The sequence below is a fragment of the Perca fluviatilis genome, chromosome 9, assembly GCF_010015445.1.
Source record: "Perca fluviatilis chromosome 9, GENO_Pfluv_1.0, whole genome shotgun sequence".
In the NCBI taxonomy this organism is placed as follows: Eukaryota; Metazoa; Chordata; class Actinopteri; order Perciformes; family Percidae; genus Perca; species Perca fluviatilis.
In genome coordinates this window covers 10,722,022-10,740,829 of record NC_053120.1, presented here as the reverse complement: position 1 = coordinate 10,740,829, position 18,808 = coordinate 10,722,022, and the positions used below count along the sequence as shown (strand labels likewise).

Below are 18,808 nucleotides of genomic sequence, written 5' to 3'. Positions count from 1 at the left end.
GTTACTTGGGAGCCAGAGTCAATAAGTGCCCTACAGCTTGTGCCATTTACATCCACCTGACCCTCGTTTAAGGGCCCGACCAAAGGGGTGTAGGGCTCTCTTGGGGCTCTCTGTTCCTGCTTTTCCTGTTGGGGACCTTGATGTGTGCCCATGGTTGCCCCAGTAACCACAGGCCTTAGGAGTTTAAAGTCTGCCTGGCTGCTGCAGCATTTTCATTTGGCACCCCAGCAGCAGAAGATCCAGGGGCATGCGTCAGTTCACTGTCTGGCAACACAGCTCTGCAAACCCTGCGCCCTGCACTGCTTGCCAAAACGTTGCGCACACAAAGCGTGGCTCCTGCGCTCCGCGTTACCTGTTCCTGGGCGAGACCGGGGAAGCTGGGACTGGAGTGGTGTTAAGCCTGGACTCCAATTGTGCAAGTTTTCTACCTTGTTCTTCCTGATTAAGAGCTATGTCTTTGACAAGGGCTGTCAGCTCAGAAAGCCCAGAGTTGTGCTTCCCTGTATCAGCTCTGTCGGTTGGTCCACTTTGAATTTTACCACCAACAACTTGGACCTGGCTTAACGCCTTCTTCTGTGTATGTTGAAGATTAAATCTCTTTGTTTCTCTGGCAAGGCTTCTGAGCTCAATTTGCAGTTCCCGGAAACTTAGTAGCCTTGGCTTCATGGGTGCAATTCTCCTATACACTTCCTCATCTGTCAGCCCTCTCATGAACTGCCTAGCCAATTTAGCATCCCGATCTGGAAAAGGCTGGCCACCATTCTGAACCTCTTCCACATCTCTCAGTGTTGCTTCCAAGGCAATGGCATAGGAACATGCCGACTCCCCCGTGCGTTGGCTCCTCTCATAAAAGTCAGCTAAGGGGTCCGGGGATCTCCGTAGTCACCATATTCGGCTCTCAGCTCTTCAAAAGCTCTAACAGGACTTTGTTCAGGTGGGGGAGATTTAACAGCACTAGCCTCCTAGTTTTTCAAAAAAAGCTTCCATTGGGTGCCGCCCATTAGGTGCGGTTGCAAAACTGATATGTGATGGTAGCCCACCAGCGTCAAGAAGATACTGCATATCTCGGATCCAGTCGTCAACCAGGAGCTTGCACTCAGGGCCCCCGCTAAACACTTGAACATTTTTCACTTGATGTGTCTGGGTGAAACCACCGTGAATGGGTTGGGCAGGAGGAAACCTAGTTAATCCGTCAGCGATCATGTGGGGGAGTGTGTGGGATTGTCCAGTGGCCTGCATGTGATAAGGGTTGGGTTGAACGGCTTGTGAAGATTGCCCTACTGCCTGAGGTTGGTACACTGAGGAAGGAGGGATGTACATCCCATATGATGAGTAAGGAGGTATGGGATAGCTGGTGGGAAAAGGGTCGCGGTTTGCAGGTGGGGCAGGTACTGTTTCTGTAGCGCTCTGTATGCCCACTGGGGGGCCATGCATAGAAACCTGTGAGGCATAGGTTGAAAGCACTGGAACGGGTTGTATGTTACTTGCCGGAGACGTGAAGACAAGGGGTTTGGGCAACAGGCTGGGACTATCAGGAATTATAAAGCTAGGTGCCCTGGCTGTAGTCGTGGGATGCCTAGGGAGAGTGGCTTCAGGGGGACTGAATGGGGTCAGGGAGGCATACTCATAGACCTTGGGACCATATCCTGTTGTAGCTGGGCCCTGAACACTTACATGTGTAGTAGGCATGGGGGACAGGCTGGGAGGTGTAGGGACAAGGCTTGTTGCTGGAGGGGTGAGTACACTGGGATGTGAGACATGACCAGCAGCTGGAGGTGTAGGCTCATTACTTGGGGGGGGCATGGTGTTCGATGTGGCCTCCCATGGCGTTGACCTCAGAAGGTGCTGAGAGTGACCTTGCTGGGACTCATGGGAACTGTTCACCTCTCCCATGTTAATTACTGTCTGTTCTGGAGCAGGCATTACCTCATCGGTGCCAGTCACTGATCCATGTGAGTGATATAGTGTCTGCCTTACTGCAGGGGGGAGAGAGTAGACAAAGGGCGAAAAAAGTGTTTTCGTAATGTCTTTGCATGTTTGACTTTTGCGGTAGTGTAGAAATAGAAGGAAGTTAAAGGATGTATCAGTGTTGTGTTATGAGTTGGCTAGTGGGAACACAATCAGATACAGTATAAAGCACCAACAAGCATCACAACATGTACACAATTAAATCACATTTGCATTTAACAAAACACTTGTCAAAGAGAACAGCAAGATTTTTTTTTTTTTTTTTTCAAAAGCAGTTTTAGCACCTATTTTTTTTTTTACGATATCTAGGACATGAGAGGCAACAACAAAACCTGAGTGTTGAGTCCACAGAGATGTACAGTCTGCGAATTGTCTGCTCGTCCTGCTGTAAACCACCATCCGGGTCAACGGCACCAAAGATGTAACCCTATCCGTCAGGCCCGCCCAGCCAGAAAAGTCTGACTCTGCGTTGTGTTTATTTAAGATGTTGGAGATACCAGGGCGTGTGGCAGGGACAGGAAAACAGGAGACCAAATGGTGGTTGAGACAAGCAAAACTCCTCTCATTTATTGAGCCTTTTGGGAAACAAAAGAGAATATCTCACACACACAGCCAGTTAAGAACAACAATCTGGCCCATAATAAACCACAGTATAAAATAAACCTTAGCTGCCCCTCTTAGCATTAAGCAGTAGTTACTCAGCTAGCTCCATGTGTCTGCTTAACATGAAGAACATAAATGCTGGATTAAGCTAGCTTGCCTCATCCACACACTTAGCTAGCCACTAGCATTAGCTGTGGGTCTCTTAAACATTGGCTCACACGGCCCATATATTCTGTTCAGCCATCTACACAGTGCAACTTCAAACAGGTTTAATATACAAAATTGTTGCACCAAACAACTTATTTATGATTTAAATCAACGTTTCAATGTTACAGTGCTCTGATACATGGCTTACCTTTTGGGAAACAAAAGAGAATATGACCTATGGTGGCCGCGGAGGGTCATAAAGACTCTGTGCCAGGGCAAGCCAAACAGAAAAGGAGCACTCAAATTAAAACCAAGGCGCCATCTGCTGGCCAATACAGAACACTTCCTTACATATACTTTACTGAAATAATTATTTTACAGCAGACTTTTTACTTCTACTCCTTACATTTTCACGCAATTATCTGTACTTTCTACTCAGTTCTACTACTTCAGTTTGGCATGTTTTCATTCTGGCTTTTCATCGTTCAAAAGAACACAAAAAAAAAAAAACTATCCAGATCAATCGCGCCATCGGGAGGGAGTGAATTTGATTATGGTTGGATGAGAAGTATAAACATATACCATTCCGACACCCTATTGGTTTGTATGCGATCCATCGCACCTGCACAGACCCGGTGCTAATACAGCACCGGTGCCTTAACGACCGTTATCTACCGGACCGAATAGCAACGCGGATTTCGGTGCCTTATTTAGGTGCCACTTCTCTCTGATGCTCCGAAAATGGACGTTAGAGGGAACCGAAACATCGCAGCACGGGACGCTAGTTAACACTAGACAGCAGCTAACGTTAGCCTACCGTTAGCTAGCAGCTGGAGTAAACACGGTTAAAATGCTGACAGCCCTTCTGAGTTTGCAGGTATGATTTTAATATAACATTATAGTCATTATGGCCTTTAAAAAAAGTTTTTGTTGGGGAGGAGGTAGTGCACTATAGGCCCCTGTGGAGCAGGCTACTTTTACTTGAGTTGATACTTCAACTTCTATAGAAGTCTTTTCAAACCCTAGTATCTATACTTCTACTTGAGTAATGAATGTGAATACCTTTGACACCTCTGGATATTACCTAAAAGACCCGTCATCTAGGAAGTAGGTCTAAGTCAAGAAGTACTTTGTCATAATCTGCTGTAGGCTTAGTTGTGCTTTGAACGGAATGCTAGCACATGCTAACGTAGTACATAGCATGTTAAATAACATGGCAAAGGGTAAATATGGTGCACTATACAGTAATCAGGGGATCATTTGCCACTAGCAGTCAAGGACTTTAACCATTGTGTTGACTTTGGGTCACATTGACCCATTTTCAATTTTTGTTGTCATTATGAGTCATTTTGTACCCACCACTTTTTTTGAAAACCTCGAGCTCAATTTAGTTAAAAAAAAAAGTCCATAACACATATAATTTTTGAGCGACAGATACCAAAAAATCCACAACAATCTCTATCCCCACAGGGCAGGCACAGACACAGCTGGCTGAGGAACAATATTAGAAAGACATTTGGTAATCATTGATCATTGTTTACATACATTAAACCACATTTTTATTCATTCTAAGCTACAGGACAGCATCTTTCAAAACATGAGCTGCGCGAAAGAGAAAAAAAAGCGTAATTTATTGTAACCCAGCACTTCTGGAAATGTAGCCTCCTTCCGAATGCGTCTCTGTCCCCAGCACATTTCAAACCAAACTGACGCCCATGGGGGCAGAGGAGAAATACAGAGAGGAAGCAGCTGCTAGACATGTAGATGCGACCGGAGCAGAGTTGTTGGAATAAGTTTAAGTGTTGTAGCCTACACAGTGTGTGCGGTGTCCAAAACAAACTCGACACACTTCTTTTTAGTTTCTAGGTTTTCAGCAGTGAAAAATCTGTTACGGTCAGGCTGCAGGCATCAGACAGCTTTTCCGAACTACCGTCCGTGGCTAAGCGAACATCTGATAGGGTGGGCCGACTGCTTGCCTTTATATTCTCAGGCGGAAGAATATAGTACTTGGGTGGAGTGATATGCTCGCAGCAAGCCTGTCTGAGAATATAGTTCCCGGTTTGTTTAGGGATAGAAGATGGCTGTGTCTCATGTTACGTTGTTTTTTGTACATGCTGTGACTCTACAAATCACAACATGTAAATAGGAACATGTTGGTGTTATTTTGTCACTTTTGTCACAATTCGGAGCAGTAGACTAGTTGGAACCAGTTACCTGCAGGATCTGTGCTGGGCTAAGCTAATGCTGGAGCCGTCAGACAGCGTTACAGCACGCACGGAGATGAGAAGGGTATGTATCGACTTGTCTAACTCTGGGGTTACGGTGAATAAGCTAAATTCCCAATAAGTCGGCGTGTTCCTTTAAGTGTAAAATGTAGAAGTGCCGGTACTGCATACCGGTGAGTACCGGCCCACTTCGAGCACTGATCTGAACATGTTGATCAAGACAACTCTTGCATCTTGACTTTGCACTGAAAGGGTTATTGTGTACAAAGCCAGACCATCACACTACATAAAAACAGACATCTGTCAGCAACATATGAGCTGCTTCACACTGGTCTCTGACTGTAGTGATCAAGCCTTGCAGGTCACAGACTGCTAGCACTGCTAAATCCCCGAGTTCATTAAAGTGATGCTGCGCCACCCAGACTGAACTCTTGGTTGTGTCAAAGTATGATCAACTTAATACCACAATTGCAGGTTTTCTGGTTTCAGCTTTCAGTTGTACATTCCTGTTAATCCCAAACATGACTAATGTCAATAAACTAGAATTGCTCAGTTTTCTCCTTTCAACCCAAGCCATCTAGAGAACAATTACAGCTGACTTTTTCAGTAACATGTTGATCAGTCCGCAAGGGTTTTTGAGTTACAAATGATGCTACACATGAATGACCTGTGAAGTGCCAGATCTCACTGAAATTTATTGTAGCACTCACTACTCAAACCATGGTTGAATTAGCTCTTACGGGTACCCCAGCCAAAAGTGTGTTATTTCAGGGACAGGGCTGGACTGGCCATCTGCCATACCGGGCATTTTCCCGGTGGGCTGACGCTCTTTTGGGCCGATTTAATTTTTGGCTATACAGAGAAGCAGAAACAACATCATGACAGGGAAGAAGCTGAGGAGGAGGAGAGTGACCATGACAGGGCCATGGGAGCGAGTGAGGAAAAGATGGAAGAGAGAGTAGATGATGATGTGGTAAGGAGTAGGCAAATTAACAGGGACTCTCAGGAAGGGAGGGAGGCTGTGTGTTTGTGTGTGTGTGTGTGTGTGTGTGTGTCACATCATAACGACAACAAGCAGTTTGGCTGTAACATAACAGTTAGTGGCTGTCAGGTAACCTAACTGCTTTGCTTACATTGAAAATGCTAGCGGTTGGCCTGTTTGGTAGTTGAAAAGTCTGTGTGATCTACAAAATCAGTGGTGATACAAGCATCAGTGTTCCTTGAATGGCTTAATTAGCATCTCTTGTATTGGGGCTCTTTTCCAGGGCATATACTACTCTCAGCTTTATTGTAGCTTTTGGGAAGGGTTATAGTAATGGTTATAATATTTAGCAGACACTTGCCAAAGCGACAAACGTGTTCAAAGCGACAAAATATGAATCTTACAATAGTTAAAATGAACAGTAAACTGTTTTTAAAGTTGCTAAGACAATATTAAGCAAAATAGTAATAATAACAATAATGGCAACACAATATCAAATATCAATAATAAAAAATAATAAAAATACCATAAATATACAAATCATAACTCTAAGAATTAATTAATTATTTAAGTGTAAGATCAACTGATACGTCTTGAGATCCCTCTTGAAGGATCCAAAATGATCACATGAACACTGAATACTAGGCAACTCATATAATAGAATGCAGGCGTATTTTAAGAAAACTGTCTGCTGGGAATGTGTCTGACCATTAATGGTGGGTGTGGGCCGCCTGGGCCAAAAATGCCAGGGCCAATTTTTTGTCCCAGTCCAGCCCTGTTCAGGGCCAAATTGATCGGTGCATCCCTACCTCTGTGACTGTAATAAGTCAGAGGCTCTTCCACAGTATACAGGTTTCCCCTACAGATGTATTAGGTTCATAGTTACATTGCTGCTAACATCAATGTTCACTAGTGTGACAAAATGTTTTTGTTTCCACACACGATGCAGTGACAATGTGCTGTCAGGCTACAGAGCCCCCTGCTGCCTGCCTGCTGTCATTATAAAACTGTTAAATTTGTATTCTTACATTCTTCAGTGTCATTTGAAAAATATAAAAGCAGTTAGACAGTTTCAAATGCAATTGTTATATTACATGGCTCTTGGGTGGTTGTGTTTTATTCTGAGCTGTAATTATCTTAGTTACTTATCATATTTAGCAGATTTTACATACAACGTTTAGTGAATTCGGTACTAAAATTCAATTTCTCCGCTGTTGTCTTTCTGGAGTTTTCTCAACTGTTCAGCCAAATAATCCCTTCTTCTTTTCTGTTGAAGAGAAACACACTTGTTAGTACCTGTACAGCATCCTCATTATCCTGCTCTTAGTCTGAATGTGTGTCCCTGCCCAATTAGATACCTTACCTTTCTCAGTAACAGTATACGTCGTCTCCATGCCAGCTTTAATGTGGTCAATGACGTGACAGTGGAGCAGCCAGGTACCAGGATACATAGCGCGCATCTTTACTGTCTGAACAGGAAAAAGAAGGCAATGCCAACATGATTCACTGGTCACAAGTTTTATTTTGAATAATGTTTGACAGCAATGTCAAGCCCCTGTAACTTACTCATGCAAAATGTTAAATGTAAATATCTGTAAGAGCCATTTTCATTGGTTTGGGTGTAGGACACAAATTGTCCACTGGTGGCGCTCATGTGGATGATGAAATGTTTGTTGATGGAGCTTGATGGACACATGGTTTCTTGCACGTTGATATGAAGAGCTTTGTGATCAATAAATGCCCAGCAAAACGCAACGATGACTAATTGGAGACTATGATTTCAACAGGAGACTACTGAGCGGTGTCAGTTAAAAGAGAGCGCGTCAGCTAGTTTACTAGCCATAGACTGTTTGTTTGATTGATTGTTTAAGTCCGCATAGCAGCCCCTCACTGGCTTTAAGTTTTAGGCTTAGCCATTATAATATCTATCGTATTTGTTTGCTTGTTTGCTTGTTAAAGATGGAAGGATTGGAAAAGGAACACGTCACTAATATTCAAGCTTGATATAATGTAATATAATTCTTGTTTTTTGCCCCATTTGCAGATTTCTTCTGACAAGTTTTAGGAAAACATTGCAAAGAAATTACTTGATACGATGAAGATTTTGCAATCAAACGAATGAGATTTACACCTTTTTCTGTGGTTACACTGATCGCTAGAACTTACAGCAATGAGTATTTATTGACATTGAAATGTAACTTGCAGCATGTTTAATGTTGCAAAAGACAAATAAAATCAGGTTTTACCTGGAAGGTAGCTGGAAACAGCTCATACACATCAGTTCGATGAGGACCTCCGCCCAGCTGTAGAGAAAGAAGAGTTGATATTTGTGTGTACCAGCTTGTATAATGTGTAACTGTGTATGGGGGTCTTGCATTTTTGTATGTTTAATATACCTTGTATTCCACACTGTGTCCATGCCAGTGTGCAGTGTGTATGTCCACATCATTGCCCATTCCCATCAGGTACCAGTACACCTTATCACCCACCTCCATATTCAAACTATTCAGATTGCCATACACATAACCATTAATGGCTGCAAGCAAAGAAAAGCACACATACACACAACATACATATGAAATACATTAAGGACATTTTGTTAGATGTCTAGACAAAGCAACAAAAATATCATCCCATCTGTCAAAATGATGCAGTTCATTTTGTGTGTGTGTTTATCTCACAGTGTTTCTTGTTGCTCTCTATAAAGGTTGCATCATCCTTCAAGTTTGTGCGAGGGTTACTGATGTAGGTCCTGATATTTTCATCCAGGTACCTGGAATAATAATAAAAGTAATAATTTGTCAAATATTGTACAATAAATATACAGTAGTTTATCTTCCTGGCATTGCTGCAGAAGACACCACAGACAGTGATGTACAGTATATTCCGATATATGTAGCCAAATCAGATAAATGAGGGCTAGGAGGATGACATAGTGTCAAAATATTAGGTGGGACCCCGTCAAATTTGTAACTGGCACATGTACACTTCACTGTTAAACTACTACTGATGAACTACTCCCAATGGAAAATGTTGACAGTGCAATCCGCAGATTGTCATCATTACCTGTGGGATTGTTTCTAGAAAGACAATTTACAAGTATACAGATTTTTTGTTTTAGCATAATCAAAATTCCATTTAATTCCATTGTATTGGGGTGGTAGCAGTAGGCGATTTGGAGGGGGGTGAGGGTGGGTTGCCATCCCGCTTGTTAGCAACATGAGCAAAACACATCCTTTTGTTAATCTGCCATCACTCTCCATCCCATACCACTAGGGCCTAGTAGCAGAGATAGTGTAGGGGCAGAGGGTTTGTTCAGTTGAATATGTTATTCTAGTCTTCTAGTCTGCCCGACTCATTGATCCTTTATCTGACTGAGGTTTGTGCATGTTAGAATCTATGGCCCCGACCATGGCTCTGAAATATCAGAAGCCTTGCTGTGCTGTGCATTGATAAATCAATGGTGCTGTCCATGGTGCTGAGGTAGCAGACAGATTTGTAATTGCGACTTTTTCTCTCAGTCCCGCCCTTCTGTCAGTTTCGTCTTGGATATATAATATTCCCTAAAATATAGCTTATATAGCGGGTTACTTAAATAAACTGGCCTTCACATCAATAAGGTGTTTCCACTGGGCCATTCCCCCTGTTAAAAAATAACAAATTGTGCATAAGTTTCAGGCAAAACCCTTAAATATAAAACCAAAACAGCATTTGCATTGTAGATACCATGAATTAAATGGACTAAATCGGGTTTTGTATTTAAATGTACTAAATACTGAACGTCTAAAAAGGTTAGACTCTACTTACCAGCTGTAATTCTCATCAAAAATCAGGAAAAGCAGCACAAACTCTTCTACTTCCTTCTTCATACCAAGAGTCCTGGAAGCAACACAGTTTGTACAACTGTACATTAGCACTCTATTATACTCGTTGCGTGATGCAGAACCAAAATAATTCTATCTGCCTTAGACCTCAGATCTGGAAATCACACTGTATACGCTGCATAAATAAGTGAGTACTAACTAGTTTGGGTAGTTCTTTATTCATTTACAGATGCAAAAACACTCACCTGCCCCAACTACGACGACAGATCACCAACGGACCAATCAGACCGCTGTACAGGTCCTGTTAAGAAGGGAAACAACATAAGTGCATGCGTGCGTGTGTATGCATGCAACATAAGTGTGCATGTGTGTGTGTGTGTGTGTGTGTGTGTGTGTGTGCGTGCGCGTGTGTACATGCATGCGTGCGTGTGTGCATGCGTGTGTGTTAGTGCACCTTGATAACATCAGCAGTGGAGTAGTACGCTGACACAGAGCACTCTTCCTGCTCTGGGGTTGGTCCTGTATTCTTATTAACGTACCAGTAGTAGGAGTGAGTCTCACCTGGAAAAAGACATTTTTTCAAGGTATTGAATTCCATGCTATATTACGATAACTTAAAGTTACACAGAGTCTAACAGAGCTGGGTGGAGGGACAGATAATACTGAGGTCAGCTAATACACAGGCATACACAGAAACCTTCATATTCTGAGAAAATGAAAGCCATACACGCTTTGATTGTAATACACAATGATAATTAAATAAATCCACAATAAAAAAGAAGCATTTTGTGTCTCTTTATTAATTGTCTGCCTCCCTGTCAGCTGATAATCTTTCTGTCTCTACCTGGTTGGGTGAGATGAACATCTGGGTTTTCTGTCTTGACTCCATGTGCGTGGATAGAATAAGGCCTGGATGCCATGTTTTTAAAAACCACTGTCACCTTGTCTCCCACATCAGCATGAATCATTGGACCTGAAAGAAGAGAAAGCGTTCTATTGACAAGACCAATCAGGCTGGAAAATAAATCCATGATGTTTCATGTATGTGTGGCTTTTATTTTACAATCACAGTTTTTCTGCATTTCTTAATGGCCAGAAAGCCTACCCATAATGCCGAGGTGTTCCATATCGGCTGTTCTTTCCACCTGCTTGGTGAACTTGTTATTGGTGAACTGGCGGTAGAGCACCTTCTTGTAACGGGGGCCTATAAACCCACCCTGCTGGTCCAGGTAGACATGAGCAGGGCTGCAGAGGAAGAGGACCGGCTTATTTGGCAGAGGAATAGGGGGTTGAGGCTTGGTGTGTGTGTGTGTGTGTGTGTGTGTGTGTGTGTTTGTGTGTGTGTGTGTGTGTGTGTGTGTGTGTGTGTGTGTGTGTGTGTGTCTGTGTGTGTGTGTTTGATGCCAATTTTCTGCTGATATTCTGTACAAACACTTTGTAAATGACAAAGACTATATACTACTCAATGACTACATATGCAGTGGTACCGTACTTATCCAGACCAGGGTACATCTCAGCCTCCCAAGTGCGGTTTGGAGAGTAGTTCCAGTCCATTTCCATGGCAGCGATGTAATAGGTTTTTGAGTGAAGCATAATCTCACCCTGACGCTGAAGCATGCTGCATTTCTTTACCGTGTAGTTGGCTCTCATCCCACCCTGATAATGGTTCACTGTGGCTGACACCACTTCAAACTGACCTGAAACACACACAAACATCATATGTGTAGAAATATACTGTGGTGTGTGTGTGTGTGTGTGTGTGTGTGTGTGTGTGTGTGTGTGTGTGTGTGTGTGTGTGTGTGTGTGTGTGTGTGTGTGTGTGTGAGTGAGAGAGCGAGAGAGAGAGAGTTGTATACCCATGCTGTCTGGCTCCATAGTGACAGTGTGTGAGATGTGAGGGAAGACATTAATGGTGTCTCGTCTGTTCTGGCGGTAGATGAAGCGGTTTCCTTCAAAGTAAAGGCTGATGATGTCCGTCTCTGAACCCAGTCCTGACACGTGCCACGATACTTTATCCCCCTTACACATGGTCAGGCCTGGGAGGTTCCTATACACAAAGCCATTGATGGCTGATAGAGAGAGACACAGTAATACAACATATAGTGATTATCTCAAAAATGCTAAAATTATTCAGGGTAAAAAATCTCCTATGATAAGGCAAAATAAGAGAATCAAAAATCTAACTTTTTTGCTAAGCATGACAAATTCATATGTAGAGTGATCTGAGCTGCTAGTGATCAGTATGTGAATATGTGTTTGCTACACACCATGCATCTTGTTGCTTTCTATAAAGCCCTCATCTTCCTTGTTAACAGCAGAGGGAACAGTGCTTAGGGACTTAATGTTGTCGTCCAGATACCAGCTCAGGTTCTCATCAAATATTGTGGCCATGAGGTGGAACTCTTTGTCGTAGTTTTTCTACATGAGGAGAAGAAGAGGAAAGGTGTAAAAAATGCGGCTTCATCAATACATTTTAATTATGCTCTAGGGGTGGGAATCACCAGAGGTCTCACGATACGATATTTTCCCCCACCCCTATTATGCTCTGACTCAATTGAAGCTGCCTTCCATCCTTTTGCCAATATCCCACACATTGGGATGTGTCCTAATCAAACACTTGAAACGATAGTTTCTGACGCTCTCTTCTCACCTGTTGTCCTTTTTTAAGTGATCGAGGTCGACAGATAAGGAGCGGTCCAACCAGTCCAGAGTGGGTGTCTTTAACAGGGTCCACTCCAGAGTAGTACAGATAGGACAGACAGTCAGCCTCCCCTTCTACTGGACCAGCACCCGCTGGCACCGTCCACTCATAGGTGTGCATCGTCCCAGGTCTGACCAGAGCAGCTGGGGAAGGGGTCAGCACTCCTGATTACATAGATTTATATAAAGAAAATGAATTATTATATGACATGATATGATAATAACAATGACACATGCTGACTTAGATTAGTGATCTAAGTAATAAATCAGGTTACTTGGTTCCTTCTTTAGCTCCCGCAGTTTCTTCGCTGTATGGGTCTCTGAGGAGAATAAGTGTAGAGGAGGAAAGACAGAGACACAAAAAAGGATGAGGAAGCGTTTCATGTATAATGTAGTTCATTGATAACAGTGTGTATGTATTTGCGTGTATTAACCTTCTACTTCATTGTGATAGAGCGTCCCATCCTGTTCGATACTGTACTCAACACCATGGGGTTGTATACTATAAGGCCGGCTGGCTTTGTTCTTAAACACCACCTTGATGGTGTCTTTCTCTTCAGCTCGCAGCACAGGACCTGGAGACACAAACAGACACACAGGCACAAACTTAGGACAAAGGAACGTTAGATGGAATTTTGTTGGGAGACATCTCATCAGGGTAACAATATCCAGCAGACATATTTCGAATATTTGTGTTGAAACTGGCAAACTGTTAAAGTAAAGGAGGAAGTCTGTCCAAAATAGGAACCAATGCCTTCAAGAATGATGATGAAGGTCAAAAGATAAGACAATTGACATACCCAAAAAGCAGTTTCTCTGTTTTCTGACATTGTAATCTGAATATCTTGGGGTTTGGGAGAGTGGTTTGGACCAAACAAGCAAATTGAAGTTTTCATTTTAAAGGGGAGCAAGACAAACCTGCAAGCAAATTAGTTACATAGAAACACCATTGATTCATGTATTAACAAGAGTGCTTGGCTGTACTAATTTGACTTTATTTCTGCGTCCAAAGAATCTCGGACTCTGAACCCAGCCTGGATTACCCAGAATTCCAAGGTGTTCCTCCTTTGGGCTGCGTAGCATCTTTGTTGTGAAGGTGATGTCAGTGTATTCCACATAGCGGACCTTCTTATAGCGGCTTCCAATACGGTTTGGTCCTCTGGTTACAAACATGTCTGCTTCACTACACACACACACACACACACACACACACACACACACAAGTAAACATTTTGAATGTGTCTCTTACAGAAACATCAAGACCAGACTGTACCATTTCTATGAATATGTGTTATGTATAGAGTAACTAACCCATCAGTAGGCGGCGTAGGAGCGTAGTCCCAGACTTCTTCTTCAGCAGCAATAAAGAACGGTCTGAGCTCACCGTGTGGCCGGGGCTTATGGACGTTGGGGAAACACTTCTTGATCTCAAATATAGCCTGCATTCCAGCTGGACAAAAACATGAAACAAAAAGTCACAAAGAAATACTAAACAAATGAGACAATTATCCAGTTGGGTGACAAAACGTCGTGCGTGAGCTCACCCATGAAATGGTCATTAACGTTGCACGTTAGCAGCCAGTCTCCGTGATTGTCAGCCATCATTTCAGCCATAATGCTGGAGGCGGGGAAAAGACTGACTGTGTCTGTGTGGTGGTTCTGAAGGGTCAGAATCTGGCCATGGAAATGAACTGAATGCATGTCCACCTGGGGTCGAGTAAGGACATTCAAACTGGGTTCAGACCAGGTACTTGTAGCTAACACCGAAACATGATGTAGGCTACGAACTGCAAGAAATAAAATTATTTTTGGACAAAGTAACACGTTCACATCAATAGAGGCAAGATTTCATTTTAGAGGCAGAACAAGTATCTTTTTGACAATTTGAACTCAAATCATTAAAAAAATCATTGGCGAAAGACACCTCAACAGACTTTCAGCTACAAAATGTGAAAACTAACTTGCGTTCTTAAAAGGTATATACAGTACAGGCCAAAAGTTTGGACACACTTTCTCATTCACTGCGTTTCCTTTTTATTTTCATGACTATTTACATTGTAGATTCTCACTGAAGGCATCAAAATTATGAATGAACACATATGGAATTATGTACTTAACAAAAAAGTGTGAAATAACTAAAAACATGTCTTATATTTTAGATTCTTTAAAGGAGCCACCCTTTGCTTTTTTATTAATAAGGGAAAAAATTCCACTAATTAACCCTGACAAAGCACACCTGTGAAGTGAAAACCATTTCAGGTGACTACCTCATGAAGCTCATTGAGAGAACACCAAGGGTTTGCAGAGTTTTCAAAAAAAGCAAAGAGTGGCTACTTTGAATAATCTAAAATATAAGACACGTTTTCAGTTATTTCACACTTTTTTGTTAAGTACATAATTCCATATGTGTTCATTCATAGTTTTGATGCCTTCAGTGAGAATCTACAATGTAAATAGTCATGAAAATAAAGAAACACATTGAATGAGAAGGTGTGTCCAAACTTTTGGCCTGTACTGTATATATATATAAAATCTGTGAGACGTTTAAAGGTACTTGATGGTCAAATTTAACATATTGTAAATAATAAGGCCCATTAAGGCTGACAAAGTTTGTAAAAGACATTTAGCCTCTTTTAAATGTACTTAAAAAGACAAAACCGACATAATGCAAAATGTCTAAGATCAAAAGGACTAGTTGTATATTTTGAATTTTGATAAGTTATGTTCCTTAACTAAGAGTTTTCAATGAGCAATGTTTGGAAAAACTAAAATATAAGACATAAAACTTGAACATGACAATAACAATTTTAAAGAATCCCTGTAACATCAGATATTCTGGTTAGCAATAATAATTATAATAATACAATATTTACCTCATTGCCTAAGCCAATCAAGTGCCAGTGGATCTTGTTGCCTTGGCACATGCTCAGTCCAGGCAGGTTACCATACAGAAAACCGTTTATACCTGCAATCCACACTCAGAGTTAAAGGTATGTGTATGTATATGGGTATGTGTCTGTGGAGAAGGATGCTCCCCCCTCACCATGCATTTTGTTGCTCTCAATGAAATCTGCATCCTCCTTCAGGCCTGCAGCAGGAGCCCTAATGTACGTCCTGATGTTGTCATCCAAGTACCAGCTGGAGTTCTCATCTGACACCAAGAAGAGCAGAGCGAACAGATAGTCTCCTGACCTGTCTCCATGCAAGTCCAGAGTTCCTACAGAGAAGAGGACATTATGCATTCATGTTTTAAAGGGGAAACCTACTTAAAGGCCATAAAAACATATTTTCTTAATTAACTTCTTACTATCAATCAATCCATTATTGAACTAATCGTTTCACCACTAATAAAACTATTAAGAAATATTGCTGAATTCCTGTCAAATCTGTGAGATCAGCTGTATCAATACCACAAAGCAGCATTGAAAATGTTTCTTAAGTAACAATAGAGAAATATAATCAAGTACCTCAAAATAGTACAGCACTTGAGTAAATGTACTGAGTTCAACCACTGGTTACTATAAGGTTAAATAGCTTCGCGTACCTGTCTTACAGGTGATGAGGGGTCCTATCAGTCCTGATGGGATGTCTTTTGGTGGGCTCACGTGGGAGTGGTAGAATCTGGTCACGCAGTTGCTGTCATCTGATGCTGGGCTCTGTCTCTCTGGGAGGGTCCAATCATAGGTAAATGTTGTACCAGTAGGCACTGAGTCGTCACGCTTCAGCTCTGGACCAGTACCATCTGGGTATAGGGCTCCTGAAAAAACAGATCCAAGCACAGAAAGTCACAAAGTCACGCATCAATCGTCTATTAAGTCCGCCAATTGATTTGTGCATTGATCATTAATTCCCCACCCTCATTTCCCTTGCTATAGTTCAATCCATGCGGGTGGATGCTGTAAGGTCTGGTTGCCATGTTTTTCAGGTGGACGATCAATGTGTCTCCCTCCTCAGCCATCAACAGGGGTCCAAGGTAGCCCAGCCAGTTCGGTTTTATCACCTCAGTCCTGTAGGTGGCGTCGCTGTACTGCTTATACACAGCCTTCTTGTAGGTGGAGCCGATACGCTGGGGGCCTCTCTTTAAATACACTGCAGCTTCTCTACAGAGAAAACATGAGGATTATTATGGATTACAGTTCAAATACTTTAAAAAACTGTTTCTATTTGTCAATGCGTCATATATTGTTTTGATGGTCTTGTCATTGTATTCAACCAATATTTGGCCAGTTTTTGTGAGGCCTTTATGTACCTACTGAATTCTGCATGTATTGTAAATGAAGGAAAGTGTCTTTAAAGGGGCTTCTGTATACATTGGTGACTGTGCAGACACAAGTATTCATTCATGTATGTTTTTAAATGTATCCAATCAAGTCAATGTATTTAAGAGTAAATCTTGAAGCATGCGGACTAAGTAATACAAATGAAACAGGTAAATGTAAAAGGCCTTTTGCATGGAAAGCACATTAAAAAGAATACACAGAATCGCTGTCCAAAGGATGCATCTCTGAAATTTTCTTAGATAAACTGAAAGAATATGTGTTCCATGTTAAGAAAATGATCCTACTTCTGAAGCTACATAAACCATGTAACAACTCATTGAATTATCTGGAGAAAGAAAAAAAACATTGTCACTATTTTTCATATGTCATTAAATGTTGACCTTTTGAACTTACAAGGTTTTCACACAACAGCAATGATTGTAGTCCTAATATTAGCATGGACTAAAAAGCAATTGTTAACACATGGGATTTAAAAATTGATAAACAGTAGATGGGAAGACTTGAAATTGAGGAGTAAACTGTTTAGCAGCCTAGGGCAAAAATTTATCAAAATTATTAAAACAAAATTATTAAAATTAAATCAGACATCCATGGATTTTAAATAACGTCATGGAATTGAGGTGGAGAGACAACTGGAGAAATTGTGGATTATAATATGATCCTAATCTTATAAAGTTGAAATATTAACATTTAATGCGATGCCAATACAGGAGAGATATGGTTTCTTTTCTTGGTACCAACGAGGAGTCTTGCTGCAGAATTTGGACCAACTCTGTGAAGGCTGACTGACTGAGTGACTCCAACATTATCGAGACAAGACAATGTACTGTGCATGTACTTACTCATCTTCCTGCAGAGTACGGTTTTGAATTAAGTTCATCCCGCTTGGGGCATAGTTCCAAGACACCTCTTCTATCTTAAGGAAGTATTCTCTCCTCATCCCAGACACACATACTGCTGCCCAACACAGCAGCAACGCTCCACTTAACCACAACCGATGCATTTGGCCAACTACAAGTTAAACTGCCAAGGAGGAAGATGAGTCTCTATTTCTGTTCGGTGATCCAGAGGATAATAATGATGAAGACAAACAGTGCATGCAACTGACAGCTGTCAGTCAGTCTGTCTGAGACTTTAGACCCTCGGGGTATTTTTATACTCCCTCAGCTGACTGCTCACTGGTCACTGACCAACAAACAGGGTTTGAGCCAACCTGTGATAAAGGTAAGAAAAGGTTAGACTTGCACAAGAACATGTTTTTCTATGCAACATCCACATTTAACAGTCCAAACATAAGGAGATCAGGTACACCGTAAAAAATAAAAAGTTGACACAACTTACAATTTTAAGGCAACAAACTTCAGCAACATTTGAAGTTGGGGAAAAAAACTTAACTTTTTAAGTTTTGCTTTTGAGTTGGTCTAACTTTCAATTTAAATTTGCTTAACTTAACTCCAACTAAACTAAAATTCACAGTTAATCATAACAATACATTGTGATGACTTTAAAACCTTTCTTATCTCAACTCAACTTTAAGTTTCAGTAACTCATGATTGTGCTTTGTAACAACTTTAAAACCCAAGTTAGGGCAATTTCAATATAACCATAATACCCACTTATAAAAATAATTTGCACATGCAAATAATCATATACAATGCCTGATTCAAAGCTTTTTTTTATTCAACATGTTTACCATATATCAAATGCTTCAAACAAGCAGCTGAGAGCAGCTGAGACCCATAACTGACCTAATCAGGCCAAACAGTTATACTTTTCTAACTTTTAAAATGTTGCAGCAAATGCTATGTGTATTAAAATACTGTCTGTGTGTCAACAATTCACACACAATGAAATCCTTACACAAGTAAATAATACAGTATAGTATTATATGTAACTAATAAAGTGCGGGTTACTTAAAGAACAACTGACTATAAGAAATGGGTAGAAAAGGAGAAAAAAAGTTAAGAAGTGTACAGATAGAGCAATGTTTGTTAGTAGCAGAGAGATAGTTAAAAGTAGTACTTTTACTTCTTCCTAGAGCTGGGCGATTTGTTTCCCTAAAAAAATCTGCGATTTTTT

General features: G+C 41.4%; 1 protein-coding gene across 2 annotated transcripts; it reads right to left on the bottom strand.

Annotated features, from left to right (window-relative positions):
- Positions 1 to 6,868: 6,868 nt before the first annotated feature.
- LOC120566058 (ceruloplasmin-like) lies at positions 6,869 to 17,928 on the bottom strand. 2 transcript variants are annotated; one of them, XM_039812279.1, is made up of 24 exons: positions 17,572 to 17,915; positions 16,305 to 16,549; positions 15,994 to 16,206; positions 15,493 to 15,666; positions 15,323 to 15,414; positions 13,994 to 14,156; positions 13,761 to 13,899; positions 13,493 to 13,632; positions 12,884 to 13,024; positions 12,725 to 12,769; positions 12,400 to 12,614; positions 12,017 to 12,167; positions 11,606 to 11,818; positions 11,242 to 11,446; positions 10,855 to 10,994; positions 10,594 to 10,722; positions 10,204 to 10,310; positions 9,995 to 10,050; positions 9,733 to 9,804; positions 8,607 to 8,698; positions 8,322 to 8,461; positions 8,172 to 8,228; positions 7,289 to 7,394; positions 6,869 to 7,192 (listed from the first exon to the last, which is right to left on the bottom strand). In XM_039812279.1, exons 1-24 carry the CDS (start codon positions 17,730 to 17,732, stop codon positions 7,167 to 7,169), a joined length of 3,222 nt encoding a protein of 1,073 aa, XP_039668213.1. In that variant the 5' UTR covers positions 17,733 to 17,915; the 3' UTR covers positions 6,869 to 7,166. The 2 variants fall into 2 exon arrangements, with proteins under 2 accessions (XP_039668213.1, XP_039668214.1); XM_039812280.1 differs by lacking the exons at positions 6,869 to 7,192; positions 7,289 to 7,394; positions 8,172 to 8,228; positions 8,322 to 8,461; positions 8,607 to 8,698 and adding an exon at positions 9,525 to 9,568 and having other exon boundaries at positions 17,572 to 17,928.
- Positions 17,929 to 18,808: the final 880 nt, after the last annotated feature.

Coding starts and splice junctions, on each gene's coding strand:
- LOC120566058 (XM_039812279.1), bottom strand. CDS start 17,732: ATGCATCGGTTGTGGTTAAGTGGAGCGTTGCTGCTGTGTTGGGCAGCA. Junction 12,168..12,399: donor CACTTAAAAAAGGACAACAG/GTGAGAAGAGAG, acceptor CTCCTCATGTAG/AAAAACTACGACAAAGAGTT. Junction 7,193..7,288: donor GTATACTGTTACTGAGAAAG/GTAAGGTATCTA, acceptor TCTCTTCAACAG/AAAAGAAGAAGGGATTATTT.